This window comes from Solanum dulcamara, chromosome 4 (genome assembly GCF_947179165.1).
Source record: "Solanum dulcamara chromosome 4, daSolDulc1.2, whole genome shotgun sequence".
Taxonomy (NCBI): domain Eukaryota; kingdom Viridiplantae; phylum Streptophyta; class Magnoliopsida; order Solanales; family Solanaceae; genus Solanum; species Solanum dulcamara.
In genome coordinates this window covers 27,253,091-27,269,972 of record NC_077240.1, presented here as the reverse complement: position 1 = coordinate 27,269,972, position 16,882 = coordinate 27,253,091, and the positions used below count along the sequence as shown (strand labels likewise).

At 38.2% G+C, this 16,882-nt stretch overlaps 1 protein-coding gene across 1 annotated transcript; it reads left to right on the top strand.

Moving 5' to 3' along the window:
- Positions 1-338: 338 nt before the first annotated feature.
- Positions 339-2,469, top strand: LOC129887159 (probable aspartic proteinase GIP2). The gene is made up of 2 exons (XM_055962131.1): positions 339-959; positions 1,514-2,469. The coding sequence occupies exons 1-2, from the start codon at positions 452-454 to the stop codon at positions 2,296-2,298; spliced, it is 1,293 nt and encodes a 430-aa protein (XP_055818106.1). The 5' UTR covers positions 339-451; the 3' UTR covers positions 2,299-2,469.
- Positions 2,470-16,882: the final 14,413 nt, after the last annotated feature.

Genomic DNA, 16,882 nt, shown 5'->3' with positions numbered 1-16,882 from the left:
TAATATTCAACGTATTAAATTAATGTTTGAAAGTTGAGATAAGATGTAATCATCACGAATCTCAAACACGCGTTTAAATTTGTTTGCTAGTCAACTTGGCCATGTGCAGATATAAGATAACTCCATGCTGACTAGATTTAATTCAAAGTCAAAGTTGTGATGATACTTTCCTGTCCATTTTATCGTGTTCTGCTCGCAGATAACATTGATTTTCTAGCCTGGTTTCTATTTTGAATTGATTATTTTTAATAAACACGGTATCTAAAATGAATCGGAGAGAGTAAGATAGAGCTTCACTAATGTCAACGGAAATAAGCAAATGAAAAGAATTCAAACACATTGTCCATATAGCCTCTAGTTGTCTATGCTTCTCTTACTATAAATTTACAACTCTCTACGTAGAATTTCTCATTGGTCTAATTATACCATTTGCTTTCTTTCTTTTTCTAGTATGGTGACATTCAAACTTTCTTTGTCTATTCTCTTATTTCTTCTATTCAATATTTTTCTATGCTCAGCTGAAGTACTATACATTCCAGTCACTAAAGACGCATCAACCCTACAATACATTATTGAAGTAAGTCAAAGAACTCCTTTAATCCCCATAAAACTCTTAATCAATCTTGGTGGTAGAAGCTTATTATTGGATTGTGACAAAGGTTACAAAAGTTCAACATATAAACCAGCTGTATGTAATTCCACACAATGCACCCTTGCCAAGTCTCATGCCTGTGGAGATTGCATATTCAAACCTCAACTGCAGCCTGGATGCAACAACAATACTTGTTACATTTGGGGTGAAAATCCACTGATCAATTCATTTCATGACCGCGCAGAAATTGCTGAGGATGTATTGGCCATTGGTTCTACTCCTGGTGTTCGTGTCACTTGGCCTCGATTCATTTTCAGCTGCCTTCTTGATCCCAGTATGATGAGACTCCTCGCGAATGGAGTCACAGGTATTGGATTATACTGTGTGAACACCTCATTTTAAAATTTAAAATTGTCACATATATATTTTTAATTAATTGTTAAATTAAATTTATATGTATGTACTTCAAAATTTTTTTTAGTTAGATTGCACATTATTGTCAAATCTGTCTTTGTATCTTGCTTTTCAAATATTCCATATAAAAATATGTGGAAGAACTTGTAGAGTTAATTTCATCAAGGTTTATGACTCATCATAGGTTTATGACTCTTCTTGATCCGCCAATTAATGAACAAATTTGTATGTATGTATGAATGTGCGTCATTTCATGTGTGGGTCCGACTAAAAAAGATTTAAGTTTTTCTTTTTGGGTTTCCCACAAGTTCAATATTAGTGTCACCACTACATCACAATTCATGTTGGTCATTTAAGTTGTTTTTAATTTAAAGCTATTTAGAAAAGTCATGTATCCACTTGATACTTCACACATGACTTAATATCCCCTTATTTATATTTTATATGGTATTAATACTCCCTTGAAAATGCAATTTTGTGACACGCGGTATTATTATTTCTTACCAGGAATTGCAGGTTTTGGACGGGAAAGTCCAGTTTCCATTCCCAATCAACTTGCTTTAGACCCTAGATTCACCAGGAAGTTTGGTATATGTTTGAGCTCATCTACAGGATCTCGTGGGGTTATATTCATCGGTTCTGGCCCATATTATGTTTACAATCCTAAGAAGATCGATATCTCCAAGGATATTATCTACACCAAACTAATTGCAAATAAACAGGGTGGATTTGTAACATCTGAAGAGTACTATATCCAAGTTTCATCCATTCGAATTGAAGGGAAAGAAGTTCCACTAAATAAAACACTGTTATCTATTAATAAGAAAAATGGAGTTGGTGGGACGAGAATAAGCACAGCAACACCTTTCACAATTTTGCACACTAGCATATACGATGCTTTTAAAATTGCTTTCATCAAGGCGCTTCCGAAGAATGTGACACTTGTAGAGCCTCCTCCTACGAGTCAATTTGGACTTTGCTTTAGTTCTAAACACATTAAAAGCACCAACGTTGGACCATATGTTCCTGTAATTGATATTGTCTTGCACAAGCCGAGTGCATTTTGGAGGATTTATGGGTCAAATTCAGTAGTACAAGTTAGTAAGGACGTTATGTGTTTAGCATTTGTGGGACAAGATCAAACATGGGAGCCATCGATTGTGATAGGAGGGCATCAATTGGAAGAGAACCTCTTGATATTTGACCTTCTAGGAAGGAACATAGGTTTTAGCTCATCACTCAAGCTTCAACAAGCATCATGCTCTAAGTACGATAATACCATTCTAGGCTAAGTACCGTTCTTGTCTTGTCCCCTCTAATTTATGTAACTTCCTATTTCAATAATAAAGTTATGACTTGTATCGTTTTTTGTATTTTTTTGTACGTCTTCAAGATCATCAAAAAGGTTCAATGTACTTGTTTCAATAAGAAGTAATATTATCAAATTAATTTAATATTCACAAGATGTCAACGGAAGTAATATTGTCAGGTCGATCTAGTATTCACAACATATTGATATTCAGTCAAAAGGCATATATTAGTTATTATTTATCTCATATTTTATTATTTTTATCATTTTTGGAGTATTAATCATATTACTTCGTGTTTAATATCGTATTTTTCTTGTGAAGGATAAAATGGTGTTAAGAGGAAGAATATGGGATAAAAATTGAATGAAAAGTGTGCAAATTGGAAAGTTAAAAAAAAAAGAACAAAGTTTGAGATGTTGAATTAAATTTTAAAGGAATAAACTTCCTGTTGGCCTAATGATTGGTGTGAAAATACAGAGCCAATGGATCAATTTTTTTAAGTATTATTTTAAGAATAAGAGCTTTTTATAGGTGTACAACTAAATCTATCTGAGTGTCAAGATCCAACCCATCGAACCGTGCGGGCACCCACTCTATGACCTAAGTAGGAGAACCCTTAATCCCTTAAATGAAAAGCATTGCAGAATTTATAACAAACTTATGTATTTAAAGCCAGAAATTTCTATTACAACAACAATAGGTCACTTCTAATAGTTTTAATACAAAACTCAGACTAAAAACTCCCAAGGATATTAGTCTAAAACAGGTACAAGAGCTTCTAAGAGAATAATATATAAATAAAATAAATGACACAACTCCCACCAATAAGGAAGGATTAAGGATAGATGCTGTTGGAGAATCGTCTTCATCTTCACCTAAAAGACATCACTGACTCTGGAACCAGACTATTCCAAATGGTATAGCTAGAGTAGTATTCGTACAAGCAATACGTACTGGTAGGCATCACTGATCAATCTGATACCCACTGCATAATATATGAACAGGAAAATAAGAGAGATCATAATAACTAAACTTTATAAGCATGTCTACCCAAACCTGCTAGTAAACTCCTTACTCTCACTCTTATAGTCTTCACCATTCTACTAACCATGGTTCACTACCAACTCTGATTTACGAATTTGAGACCCGTGTATTATGGCCCTACCATACCACTACTTATTTCACCCTAACAATTACCAGACAACAACCTTAGCCACTCAATGGCTCCACACAACTATCACTAGTTTTGTTCCAATTGTCTTACAACAACAGGTCCTAGCCATCCCATAACCACACATCTCATAACTAATCCAAACTCTAGGTAACCACTACTACTACCACTATTTCCAATTGCAACTCCTATGAGAACGACTCCCTGCCAACAGGCAACCTCCACCCCTAAACGTGAACACATAGAATATCACATATATCACATCGAGGCCTAACAAGGTCCACCATCTTACCCCCGAATAGGTTTATACAGACTCACAGTTCTGTAGTAATAACATACCACAATCAACAGAGTTCTCTTATAAGTCTTACTTCATAACTCATTAACAGCTACCCTCACAATTACATAGTTTATGGATATCATCGGATTCTCTCATGAGATCATCTCCACATACACTTGGCCCTCTCAAGGGACCCTACTCAGTCATATATGTGTCAGAACGTGACACCCGACTCAAGATTTGTGTCAAAACATGACATCCGATCTAAAAATATGTCGGAATATGACATCCAATCCAAGAATGTGTTGGAATGTGACACCCGATCTAATTATATATCAAAACATGACACCCGATCTAATTATGCAAATCAACCACAAATTATCAACAATAGTCCACATTATATCACAAAGATCAGATTCATCACAAAACAGGCTAGTAAGTGATTATCTCACCTATTCAACAATATACTTCCCTATCAATTCACACACGTGCATACAATGAAGCAAGTTAATAAGTACATGAAACACATACAGGAATAAAATAATCACCTAGGTTGCTAACCTCTAAGGTTTATCACAAATATCTATGTATTTAATATCAATGAACATACAACTAAGACATTTACAATTTCACCTGTCTAAATGCAATAATATCACAATTAATTTCTCTCAAAATCATTACACAACTTTCTTACCTAGGTCACTTTGAGTTAGACCACCCAAATTTTTGCCCATGACCCGTGACTCATAGCTTAGTTATACAATTTCTCATTAAATTCCCTTATATACTACGCAATGGTATATATTTAACTACTCAGATAAGAGAGGCCTAGCCTACCTAGGCGCCAAAAAGAAATGCAGATATAACCCGACTCCAATTACTTAGTATCGAATATCTGATGGGCAATATAGGCCTAAATTTTGTCGGTGGGAACCTTTCCAGTGATGAGATTCCTTCCCTTTTCTTCTCAAGTTAGGAGCAGCCTTTGGAGAGTTTTTTGCAGTAACTCTCGCCTCTAACTTGTTGTAATGACCCTGAAGGTCATTTTTGAAATTTTTGTAAAATAACCATTTTACCCCTCCCTTTAGATACCCCGAGTCATTTCTGATTGGTACCGGATGTCGATTTTTAGAAAATCCTATGAAAAGTTAATTTTTTTGGAAATTTTGAATTTCATAAGCTTTAAGTATTAAAAAGTGGTATTTGGGGTCAATCGGAGCTACGAGTCTCGGAATGGAATTCTGTCAATTCCAGCAACTCCTAAATGTCTAGATTGGATTAAAAGACTTTACGAAATCAGTTTTGGAGTTGTAACGAGGATTTGGGGTCTTGAGTTGAGAATTTTGGGAACTTTAAGCCAAGGTTTGACTTTGGTCAACTTTTGGAGTTTCGATGCTCAAAATAGAATTCTGATGACTCAGTTGAATTCGGGAGATGGTTTTTGGTCTAGAAGAAGTGTTGTTTGAATTTTTAGAGGTCCTGAGTCCGTTTTGATATTTTAAAGGCCTAAGTTGGTTTAGTTGCGACTTTTTGAGTTTTGGGTCAACGAGATCTCGAATTCAAATTCTGATGGTTCCATTGCTCCTAATGACCAAATTAGGCTAGTAGCACTATTGGAATAACTATCGAGGCAATCGATACGAGTTTGAAGTCATTTGGCGCTTTTGACTTTGAAAGTTAGCCTATGGTTGACTTTGGTCAACACTCTTGGAAGATGCGCTCAAATGAAAATTCTAACAGTGCTGTTAGTTTTGAAATGTCAATTTTGGTCTAGAACGACCCTTCGTTCTCTTTCTGAGGCTTCCGGACTAATATCAAGGCCCGTTGTGAAATGTGGCTTAAAATGACTCTTGGATGTAGAACCCACTTTTTATTAAAATGATCTTGTATGGGAATTTTGAATGCACCATTGAGTCCGGAACGTCGAATTTAGTGGGGTAGCATATCTGGTTTATTTTTATCGAATTCTGGACGAATCCCGAGCACGTCGTCGAAGATTTTGGATTTTTCCAAAATCTGCAAAAAAAACTTCAGCACCTTTACCCTTTTTTTGGGGTTTTATCTCAACTTTAAAACTCTTTATCCTAGGCTATAGAGAGGCAAACTTGTGAGATTTTTTGTGAAAAATGCATTAAAGAGATTGAAAACTGATTTGGAGCATTCTATTCAGGTAAAAATCGTGGTTTTATTTGCAGTAGTGTCCATTTTCGGATTGAGTTTTTGAAGAACTTTGAGAAATTATTTCTTGACCTATATAAATCTGATTTTGGTGATTCAAAGGTCTAAATTCAAGAGAATTTCGTGAAGAATCTCGTGGTGATCTCAGAAATGTGAGGAAAAGTTTTCTTTGAGGTAAAAATGCATTTTTAATTATTGATTTAGTCTTTTTCAGAATAAAATTTTGTTGAGTTTTGGAAGATTGTATCTTGGTCAATATAACTTCATTTTGAGTGATTCTTGAGGGTAGATTGTGGAGTTTTTCACAAGGATTATCATAGTGCAATTTGTTTGGGTTGAAAGAGTGTCGTTTGTTTAGAATTTTCTGATTTTGATGCTGTCATTTTTGGTCCTTTAATCGGAATTTATGAGATTTGGTTGCATGATCGTTCCGCTTAGTTTCCCACCCTGAATTATGTTATAAATCTAATTTGTGAGCTCGGAATGACATTTGGAACCTATTTTAGGGGGTCAAATCTGGAAATCCGTATATGAGTCCCACAATTTCCATTTTAGACCCCGAAATTGGTCTGTCTCCAAAAATTATGAAATTACTGTCTAAACGACCGTATCAATGTTGTGGTTCTATTTTTGATAACTTGACAATGTTCCGAGGCTGTTCGAAAGGAAAAAGCTCCAACATAGTAATTTAAAGCTCTCGTGTTTAGCCTACAGGTAGGCTACGGTTTAACCTTTCTTTAGATTTAGCTGGAATATGTGAAAGCATGTTTTTTTTTTGGGGGGGGGAACAGACCCTACACGAGGCTCCCACCTCTCGTGCACAGTCAGGGGTTGAACAACACCCCCAAGCCTTAACATAAATAAATAAAGTAAAAATACATGGAGGAGGACATAAACCTTACCTCCGATCCTATGTTGGTTCATAAGTCGGCTAACCTACTAAGGTTGGCTAACTCATTCCCATTACAAAATAAAGGCTAACTAAAAACTAGAAAGCATTAAACCTATGGGAGGACTCCTTCCGATACAAGTCGATTAAGTAAGCATAAATGAGGGAGACTCTCCCCTTCCATGAGAAAAACAAGAAAGTAACCTACACTAGTCCTATTCAACTACGCGACAAATCACATAGTTAAATTGAAACAGAACAAGTATACGAAACTTCTATCTCGCATGGGATGAGAAAGTTCTATTCATCTTGCCCTTTTTAGTCTTGTCATACCAAGTAAGTCCAAATGGAGAGATGCATCAACTTTAATATCATGATTATAGCAGCTATGGAGGATGAAAAATGGAAGGAAGTGTATCAGTCAGCCGCTTTGGAGCTGTATTAGTCAGCATGTTTGGAGATGTTGTGGATTGGGGATCCAGCTGCAATCTTGTAGTAGGTTTAAGGGAGGCTTCAACTTCCTGTTGCCTTTCTAAACTGTAGTATCCTGCAGTAGAATTGCACATTAAGAGGTGCAATTCTGCTGATTCATGCTGCAGTTCTGCAAGCTTCTTGGATGCTGCATGTTGCTGGAGATGTTGTGTATTGAGGCTTGTATCCCCAAATGTTCTCCAGCTACCTGCAACTGCATAACACCAAGCCAACAAGACCAAAAACAAACTGTTGTGGATGGACCAATTGCTGTGGATGTAGCTCCTCATGTTGTTATTGTTGTTGAAACAGTTGTACCTGTTGTACCATGGTTTTGCTATTGTATATTGTAACCTGTAGGAGAAATAGCCTTGGTTTGAGTGTTTAACTGATGGAGCCTTGCCTTTTGGAAGGTTCCATTGCTGCTGTATTATGTGTCTGCACTCCAATAAATAATCAAACAAGGAGTTCCAAGTAGCTTAGATGTAATGGTGTTGATGCAGGTAATAAAGGATGGAATCTGGCATGGTTGGATTGTTGGTAAAGGCTAGTGATGCTCCTGCATCTCTAGAATTTGTCTCCCTTTGTTTGGATCTCTGTATACCTGCACAAACAAGTAGCCAAAGAAACAAGGGAATATGGGGGGGGGGGGGTATAGTCTGCTGCAAACCTGTAGCCAGCTTCCTGGTGCCTCCATAGTGGATAAGCTCAGTTGTTTATTGTTGCAAGTTACCTTCAGGAGAAGACCTTTCCTCATGATCAGTTCCTTAGAACACCTGCACATACAAACAAACATAAAGCATTGAAAGTAACAGACCTCAAAGAGTGCTTTGGAGCTTGTTAGCTTTAAATCGGCTAACTTTTTCAAGGCCGCTCGACTAACGTCTCCAATTATCCGATTGAGGTGAAACTTCTTGGGCTTTGCAATTACTATATTTGCTGTATTCCTACAATATTTGGGGGTCTTTTTTACAAGATGGAGACTCCAAGTTGTGAAGTGCATCAGTTGAAGACTTAAGTCGACTAACTTTTTCAAGGTCGCTCGACTAACATCTCTAATTATCCGTTGGAGGTGAAACTTCTTAAGATTTGCAAATACTGTATTTTCTGTATTCTTGCAATATTTGGAGGTCATTTGGATAGGCTGGAGGCTCCAAGTTGTGAAAAGCTCTATTTTGGGACTTAAGTCTGATAACCTTTTCAAGGTCGCTCGACTAATGTCTCCAATTATCCATTTGAGTTGAAACTCCATGGGATCTTCAGGAAGTGTATTTGCAGTAATCCTGCACAATATGGAGGCATTTTGGTGATGCCTGATGTATTTGTTAAGTACTGCTGGTTGCTTTTGGTCTCTTGTGCTGCTATTAGAAAGCTGCTGTTGTTTATCAATTGGAGCCACTGCTACTTCTGTAATGTGGCTTGTGCAAAGTCTGCTAACATTTGAATTCCTATACCTATTAAGCCAAGAAGGAAGAGAAGACAAAATACAAACTATTCTACTTCTTACCTCTAAGGTTAGACTGGTTATTCTAAGAAAATAATAAAGATAGTAATAAGGAAGGGAGATTTTCCTTTTGCCAGGAGTTCTAACTGTGAGATCTTCAAGGTATTTATAGCTATGCATAGATAAAAGCATGTTAAAGTTTGAGTTAGAACCAAAAATGGAATGAGTTAGGGAGGTTTCTTTAGTCTCCTGAGTTTCTTTCTTCTGAAAGAAGGCATTTCCAGCTTGTCCATCTCAAGGTATGCCTTAGCTTGTTTGGGGAGATCATGCACAATGAAATAGAGTTTAGGAGATTTGCATTTGTGGCTGTGTTTGGATAAGATATCAGCTGTGTAATTTGCTTCTCTAAGGATGTGTTTACAACTGAAAGTTTGGAATTGGTTGATGATGTTGTTTAAATTGTCCAGCAGCTCCTTTATTGACCAAGGGGGTTTTGCTTCTTATTGTAACCACCTGATTAGTAGTTGAGAATCTACCTCTAACTCTACCTGTAAATAACCAAGATGAATACACTAAGATAGACCAAAGATAGCAGCCTTGATTTCTGCTTGGTTGTTAGTTCCTTCCCCCAATGGAACTGCATAGGCAAAGATAAGGTCACTATGAGTATTTCTAAGTATTCCTCCTCCACCAATATTGCCTGGGTTGTTTAGGGCACTACCATCTGTATTTAGCTTTACCATGTGATCAGCTGGTTTGATCCAGCATACAGGGGTAATTTTGGTGTCATGGTAGCATTGTTCCACTGAAATGACTAGGTCCTTCCAGTTATTTGGCCATTCAATATAAGGAAAAGCTGTGATGAGCAGGTTAGAGATGCCTTTGTACACAGAAAATTTGACTCTTGAAAGGTTAGATTTCTTCCCACCATATTTGGAAGCATATCTATTCTTCCATAAGTTCCAATAAATGAAGATAGGGATTGCTTGTAACAGGAGTTTATGTGCTGCATTCTTGTGTTTAGATGTCCACCATCTCATAAGCATATTTATAAGAGGTGTGTAATCCTTTTTTATGCCCAAAGAATCAGCAAACACCCTCCAAATATTCTTGGAAAAGGTTCCTGCAACAAAAGTGTGATCAATGGTGTCTTGGCCAGGGCTTTCACAACAATGGCACTGAGAGGGGGGTTTGCCAAAGCTGGTTATTTTCTCATTGGTAGGTAATTTCCTTCTAAGAGCTCTCTAAACCAGAAAGGAGCATTTGAAAGGTATTAGTTGGTGACAAATACATGCATTCAATATAGTATTTGTCCTCTTGACTCTAATGAGCTCCCAGGCAGAAGAACAACTGAACTCCCCATTGGTAGTAGGAATCCAGTATGGATGGTCCTGTTTGAGGGGTTGGTAGCTGAATTGAGTTGCTAAAATGTTAGGAACAAACTGAGGATGGGCTTTTTGGATAATGAGATCAACATTCCATTGGCCATTAGTTAGAAAAGCTGAAACTTGGGTGTGGTTAAACCTACAGCTGTTAGCAGAAAAATGAGCTAAAGGGCCAACACCCAGCCAATTATCCCACCAAAAAAGACAAGAGCCAAACTTAATTTGCCACTGAATGTGAGGCTCAATGTTGTGTTTGTTGTTCATAAGGTGCTTCCAAATTAAGGACTGACCAGTGTCCCACTTTTTGTAATAATATTGTCCCTCTGACAGTATTTGGATTTAAGGAATTCTCCCCACAAGGTGTTCTTGGTTCTAAGGGTCCACCACTGCTTATATTGAAAAGATTTGACCACATCAGTGATTTGTCTAAACCCTATGCCCCCTTCATCATAAGGATAGCTAAGGTTCTTCCATGAGGACCAGTGGTACTTTCTCTTGTCATTTTTCCATCCCCAGAAGAAGTTAGCAGTGATGCTCTGAATCTGCTTAATGATGGTTGAGGGAGGGATACTGGCTGAAAGCAAATGTATTGGCATGGCTTGAATAACATGCTTCACAAGAATAGCTCTACCCCCATAGCTCAGGATTTTAGCATGCCAACCAGTTATTCTGCTTACAACTTTTGCAACAAGATCAGAGTAGTAAATAACTCTTTGCCTACCAATATAAATAGGACATCCCAGGTATGTTATAGGACTACTCTTTTGGTTGAAACCAGTGATACTCTTGATTCTCAGTACAGTAGACTTGAAAGCATTGGAGGGAACCATGAAATGACTTTTTTGCTTGTTAATCAATTGTCCAGAAACTCTTTCATAGGTAGTTAATGTTTCCATAATGAGATCTAAGGTGTGCCTTCTTCCAGAAGTAAAGATGATGATATCATCTGCAAAACTCAGATGATTGATCTGAGGTCCCTTTTTGCCATAAAGAAGCCATGGAATTGGGGGTGATGATAAAGATTATTCAGTAGTCTGGACAGCACTTCAGCACCTAAGACAAATAAAGTAGGGGAGAGAGGATCACCTTGTTTGAGACCCCTTGTGGAGTGAAAGAAACCATGTCTTGATCCATTGACTATAACAGAGTACCAGTTTTTAGTCATGATTCTCCAAACCATGTCAATGAAGGTTTCTTTAAATCCCATTCTTCTCATCACAAGACAAGTGTAATTCCAAGAGACCCTATCATAAGCCTTGGTCATGTCAAGTTTTATCACAACATTGCCTCCAACATTTGGTTTTTTGATCTAGTGGATTATTTCCTGGTCAAGCATTATATTTTCAGAGATGTTTCTATTCTTGACAAAGCCAAATTGGTTCAAGGAAATAAGGTTGGGAAGAATAGGAGCAAGTCTTAGGTAGAGGAGTTTGGAAATAATTTTGTTTGTAAAGTTGCTAAGGCTTATGGGTCTGAACTCAGAGATTTTTGTAGGATGGTTTACTTTTGGGAGTAGAACCAAACAAGTATGGGTGAAATATTTAGGCATAGTTTGTCCACAAAAGAAGGATATGATCACTTTAAGGAGGTCTTCTTTGATGATGTCCCAGCACACCTGAAAGAAATTTCCATTCATCCCATCAGGGCCAGCAGCAGAGTGAGGATTCATAGTAAAAACAACAGTTTTCACTTCTTCCATAGTAGGCATGGCTTGTAGCTCATCATTGTCTTTGTCAGTCACCATTGTAGGGATGCATTGGAGTGTCTGCTGTTGGATGTGCTCCTCCTGTCCAGTAAAAATTTGTTGGAAATATTCACAAGCAGCATCAGCTATCTCTTTATCACCTTGCACCCAAGAGCCTTCTTTATTTTGGATTCTGTGGATGTGGAGCTTTCTTCTCTTGCCTCTGATGAGAGCATGAAAGTAGCTAGAGTTCTTGTCACCTTCTTTGAACCAGTGAAGTTGAGACTTTTGTCTGAGGATAGAATCCTCTATCTTCATGTATCTAATGTACTCAGCATTGATAGCATGCAGTTGAGACCTATTTTCATTGGTGTTCAGACTGATCAGATTCTCTTCAGCTTGTCTAGCCTTCTCCTCATATTCTTTAACTTTAGCATAGATGTCTCTAAATTGATTTCTTGACCAGCTGCTAAGAGTAGCAGTAAGTCTTTTTATTTTCTGATGAAAACTCCACATTGGATTTCCATTAGAAGGTCTGCTCCAGTAATTCTTGACAGTATCCATGAAGGAAGGTTGCTCAGGCCAGCAGTTCAGAAATTTGAAATACTTGATGGGGTTGTGTTGTTGGTCAATCATTTCTAAGAGCAAGGGGCAGTGATCAGAACCTACTGAAGGAAGATGAGTAATGCTGGTATGGGGCATGGTTTCTAGCCAGTTGTCATTAACCATCCCTCTATCAAGTCTCTTCCAAATTCTAAAGTTGATACCCCTCAGATTGGACCAGGTGTATTTCTGACCTGAGAAACCAAGGTCTTGAAAACCTGAAGCCTTAATAATGCTAATGAACTCAAAACTTTTTCTTATATTATAGGGGACACCCCCTAATTTTTCTTCAGGGTCTACAATAACATTAAAGTCTCCTATAGTGCACCATGGATTGGATGTAGTAGACTGCTGTAGAAGGTTGTCCCATAAAGGTCTTCTGAGATGATCTTTACATTTAGCATAGACAAAGGTAGTGATGAATTGATTTGGGATCAAAACATGATTGAGTTCACAAGTGATTAGTTGCTCATCATTCTCCAAAATTTTGCAATTTACATCTTTGGTCCAGAAAATCCAAATCTTACCGTTGGGATTGTGGATGGCATGGTCCATATTGAGCTGGTTTCTGAAGTATTGTAACTGAGAGTTATCAGAAAAAGGTTCTATTAGAGCTATAAGAGAAATTTGATGGATATTTGTGAGGATTTTTATTCTATCCATGGCTCCTTGGGTATTTATACCCCTTACATTCCAGCTAAGGGTACTAATCATTGAGAAATTCTTGAAGTATGGGACCTGGTACTTGGTCTGCCTGTGGGGGCAGTTTTTGTAGAAATTTTTGCCTTGTTGCTGAATCTGGTCCTATGTATCCCTCTAGGAGATAGACCCTGTGAACTAGCCACCCGTTGGATATCTTCCTCATATATATTCTCAGAAGAGGGGTTGATGTTTTTGATTAAGTGCTCACTTATAATATCATCCTCCTCTTGATCATGCAAGGGTTGATAATTATTATCTTCTTCATTTTCTGAATCACATACATCATACTCATCAATAGGGTCCTGTATGTTGGTGTTGCAGGTGAAGTGATCTGTAGCTACCTCTGGATTTTGAAGAGGGATGATATCTATACCCACCTGGTCATCAGCAAGTACAAATTGTTGACATCCCTGTTCACTTTGTTGCATTCCAACACTGTCAGTTAAAAGAGTTTGGTAGTTCTCAGAAAGGTTTGATTTCTTTTTGATGGCCTCTCTCCTTTTTTTGCTTAACTTGTTCTTTTTTGCATTAGAGTCTTTGCCACTACTGCTTGCAAAGGATCCCAAATCCTTGTCCATAGAGCCTAAGATGTTTTGCATGGTAGAATCATCAGTAGGGGGATCTCTTCTGATGGATTCAGTATTTGGTATGTCATTTTGAGCCTTGTGTGTAGGGGTAGCAGGGGCTGTAAGGGCACTCCTAAGGTCAGTGATATTCTCATGCAGAACATGAGACAAAATCCCTCCCCTTTTGGGTTCCCCATCCTGCAGATTAGTGGGGTTCTCCATTACTCCTCCAACCTTTCCTCCATCAACTACACAGCCAACAGTAGCAGAAGTATGATGTGGGGGTGTAAGGGGTATGGGGAGTAATAAGTCAATACCTGCATTCATTGGTACATTGCTCCCTTGAGTAGTACTTTGTTGTTGAATTATGGTGTTTTCCTGCATTTTTGCTGAATTCTTCAAAGTGGAATTCCTTTGGTTACTTGGTTCTCCTGCATCTTGGTTATTGGTTTGATCCTGGGTAACAAGATCAATATAATTATTGAGAGTATAAATAGAAGTAGAGGACTTACCTGGACCTGTGATGTTTTGTTGAGGTTTATCAACTCCCCTGTTCTGCTGTGGTTGAAAAGAACTGATCACATTTGTTTGTTGGGGCTTATTTTGTCCCTTAGATTGTTTCTTTCTCTGAACTTGCCACAACAGTTCTTTTGCATTGTCAAGTGTTTGTTGTGGCTGGGCAGGAGAATCTTTTACAGATGTATTGATATTTGTGTCATCATGATCCTTGGTTAGCATGCCTTCCTTGTTTTTGTTCAATTTTGCTGTTTCTTCTTCTTTTTTTTTGTTCTTCATCCCTTCTTTGAATATTACAAACATCTATCAAGTGACCCTGATGTTTGCAGTACATGCAATAATCAGGTACATTTTCATATAAAATAGCTTGCCACCTCTCTAGAGTTTTATCAGTTTTTTCATATCCCAGCCAAATATGGGGAGGTCTTTTATTGGTGAGATTCACTTGAAGTCTCACCTTGGCTATGCTTCCCCTTGTTTTTTGTATGGAAGCAGTGTCTAGATAAAGTACCTTCCCTACAGAGGCTAGTAGGGCAGTGGTGAACTCCATGTTATAGCAATGCCAAGGTAGTTCTAGTAAGGCTACCCAGATTGGCACTATTGGGGTTTCTTCATCCGGTTTAAAAGTAGGTGTCCATGTCTGAATCCTCATGAGTTGGTCCTCTATTGTCATTCTTTGTTTGGTCCAGACAGTATTGTAATCCAACTCATTATCCAAGTCAATGTAGACATGTCTAGCATTGAAATGAGCAATTTTTACACCTCCTGAGAGCTGAGTTTGAATGATAAAACTCCTTCTTATCAACTCTATCTTTGGCATGGTGTGGGTAAATTTGCCAACCAAGGTGTATTTGCATCTTTGAGCTAGTTTGTGCATAAAGTCTTCTTTTTCAAAAAACACAGCAGGCAGGCCCTGTTTGGTTGTGTATTCAGGGGTGGCTAATTCAATAGGAGCCTCATTTTTTGCTTGATTATTTCTAAGCTTGGCAGCAAAGGTCTGAACTACAGTGTAAGGGGCAGGCTGAAGGACCTGGTCCTTTAAATTGGGAAATTTATTTTTCTGGGGGTTTTCGTTAGTGGAATTTGGTTGAGGTTGGGTATTGACTGATTTAGGTCCAACATGTCTAGGAACAATATTTGCATAGCTGATGGGCACCTTAGGTTGGTTAGTTTGAACCTGGATGTCAAAATTACTAGACACCTTAGGGAAACTATTGTGGGTGGTGGTAGGCTGTTGAGTGTGTAGCTGGTTGCTAGTTTGAGGAATAGAATTGTTAGGCATTTTGGCAGGAATTTCAGGGCTGCTTTTAGAAGTGACTTTGGTATAATCAGTGCCCTGCAGGGAGTTACCTACAGCATTACTAGGAATTACATTTGCATTAGGTTGCAAAGGAACTCCACTGGGTATCAAGTTGGCAGTCTCAGAGTATATCAAGTTGGAAGGATTGGTCTTATCTTGGGGGTCTGTAACATTGGCACTGTTACATTGCTGTGAAGTTCCTGAGGCATGTTTATCATTTTTGGAAAAAGGATGCATCAACTTTGCATTATCAATTGTTTGCATATTATCCTTTAGTTGATTGAATTGACCATATTGTTGATATTGGTCTTGAACAATGTGTGTTCATCAGCTTGACTATCAGTGAAAATGTGCATATCACTTCGACGAGTGTCTCGATGACTTTTTGAATTTGAATTTGTTATGGCTGATTCGAGACACCTCTTGTGGATGGGAAGTTGCGCATTGCCCTTAGGGGCATTTTGGATTTGATCTTGTGACAAATGGTTCGCCGGAGCTCCGACGCCGGCACTCTGACAGCGATCCTATAGATTTGGCAAATTCGAGCTAATTTGAGAGGATTTGAGTCCTTCTCTAGTGTTTGTGAGTTGCTGGTGGGGTGTTTTCCATTGGTTTCCACCTGAAAATGTCGCCTGAGCTCCAACAACCTCGCCGGTACCATCGTCCCCAACAATTTCACCATCCATTTGGGTTGAAATTTTGGTGGTAGGAGCGCCATGAGTTGGGGAACAAACCCCAGGGGGTCCGCCGTCTCGAAAGTCACCGGAGCCCCTTCGAATATGAAGGCGCAACTCCGGTGACTCTGCAATGTTTCTCTCAGGCGTCGCCTGATCACTGCTCTCAAATAGTGCGGCGGTTTAATCTAATTTTTGGACTGTATGTAGTCCAAAAGATAAGGAATCATCTACCATGGTTCTTGATACTCGAATCAAACCATGTTTTTGAAAATTGATGATCTTGTGTGCAATTCTCAGCTCCTCTTCAGAGACAGTGATTGCCGATTGTTGTTGATTCAAACCAGCTTCACTTGAAATTGCAGTGTTATTTTGTAGATTCAGAGTGACAGTAGCTGGCGTTGTTTGTTGCTCTATATTCGGAGGCCACAGGAGCTTCAGCGGCGGCGGTGAAGCCATTTAGAACTGACCGGAGATGAACAGTGTGAGATAGGAGATGCCCGTTAGAGATGAGAGCATTTTTTCGATCTTATTTTTGTATGTTGCAGTACTATTGTGAAAGCATGTTGAAATAGTTGGAATTTGGGTTTGGTAGTTTGATTGTATATTTTAGTTGTTAGAAATCATGTTTTAGGCTTGTTATCAGGTTTTTCAAATATTTAAAAGCATGTGTATCTTATAGTTATTTGTTAGTATTTTAAGG

Excerpts from the sequence above, each read along its gene's own strand:
- LOC129887159 (XM_055962131.1), top strand. The coding sequence starts at position 452 with ATGGTGACATTCAAACTTTCTTTGTCTATTCTCTTATTTCTTCTATTC. Across the intron at positions 960-1,513 it reads CCTCGCGAATGGAGTCACAG|GAATTGCAGGTTTTGGACGG; the intron begins GTATTGGATTAT and ends ATTTCTTACCAG.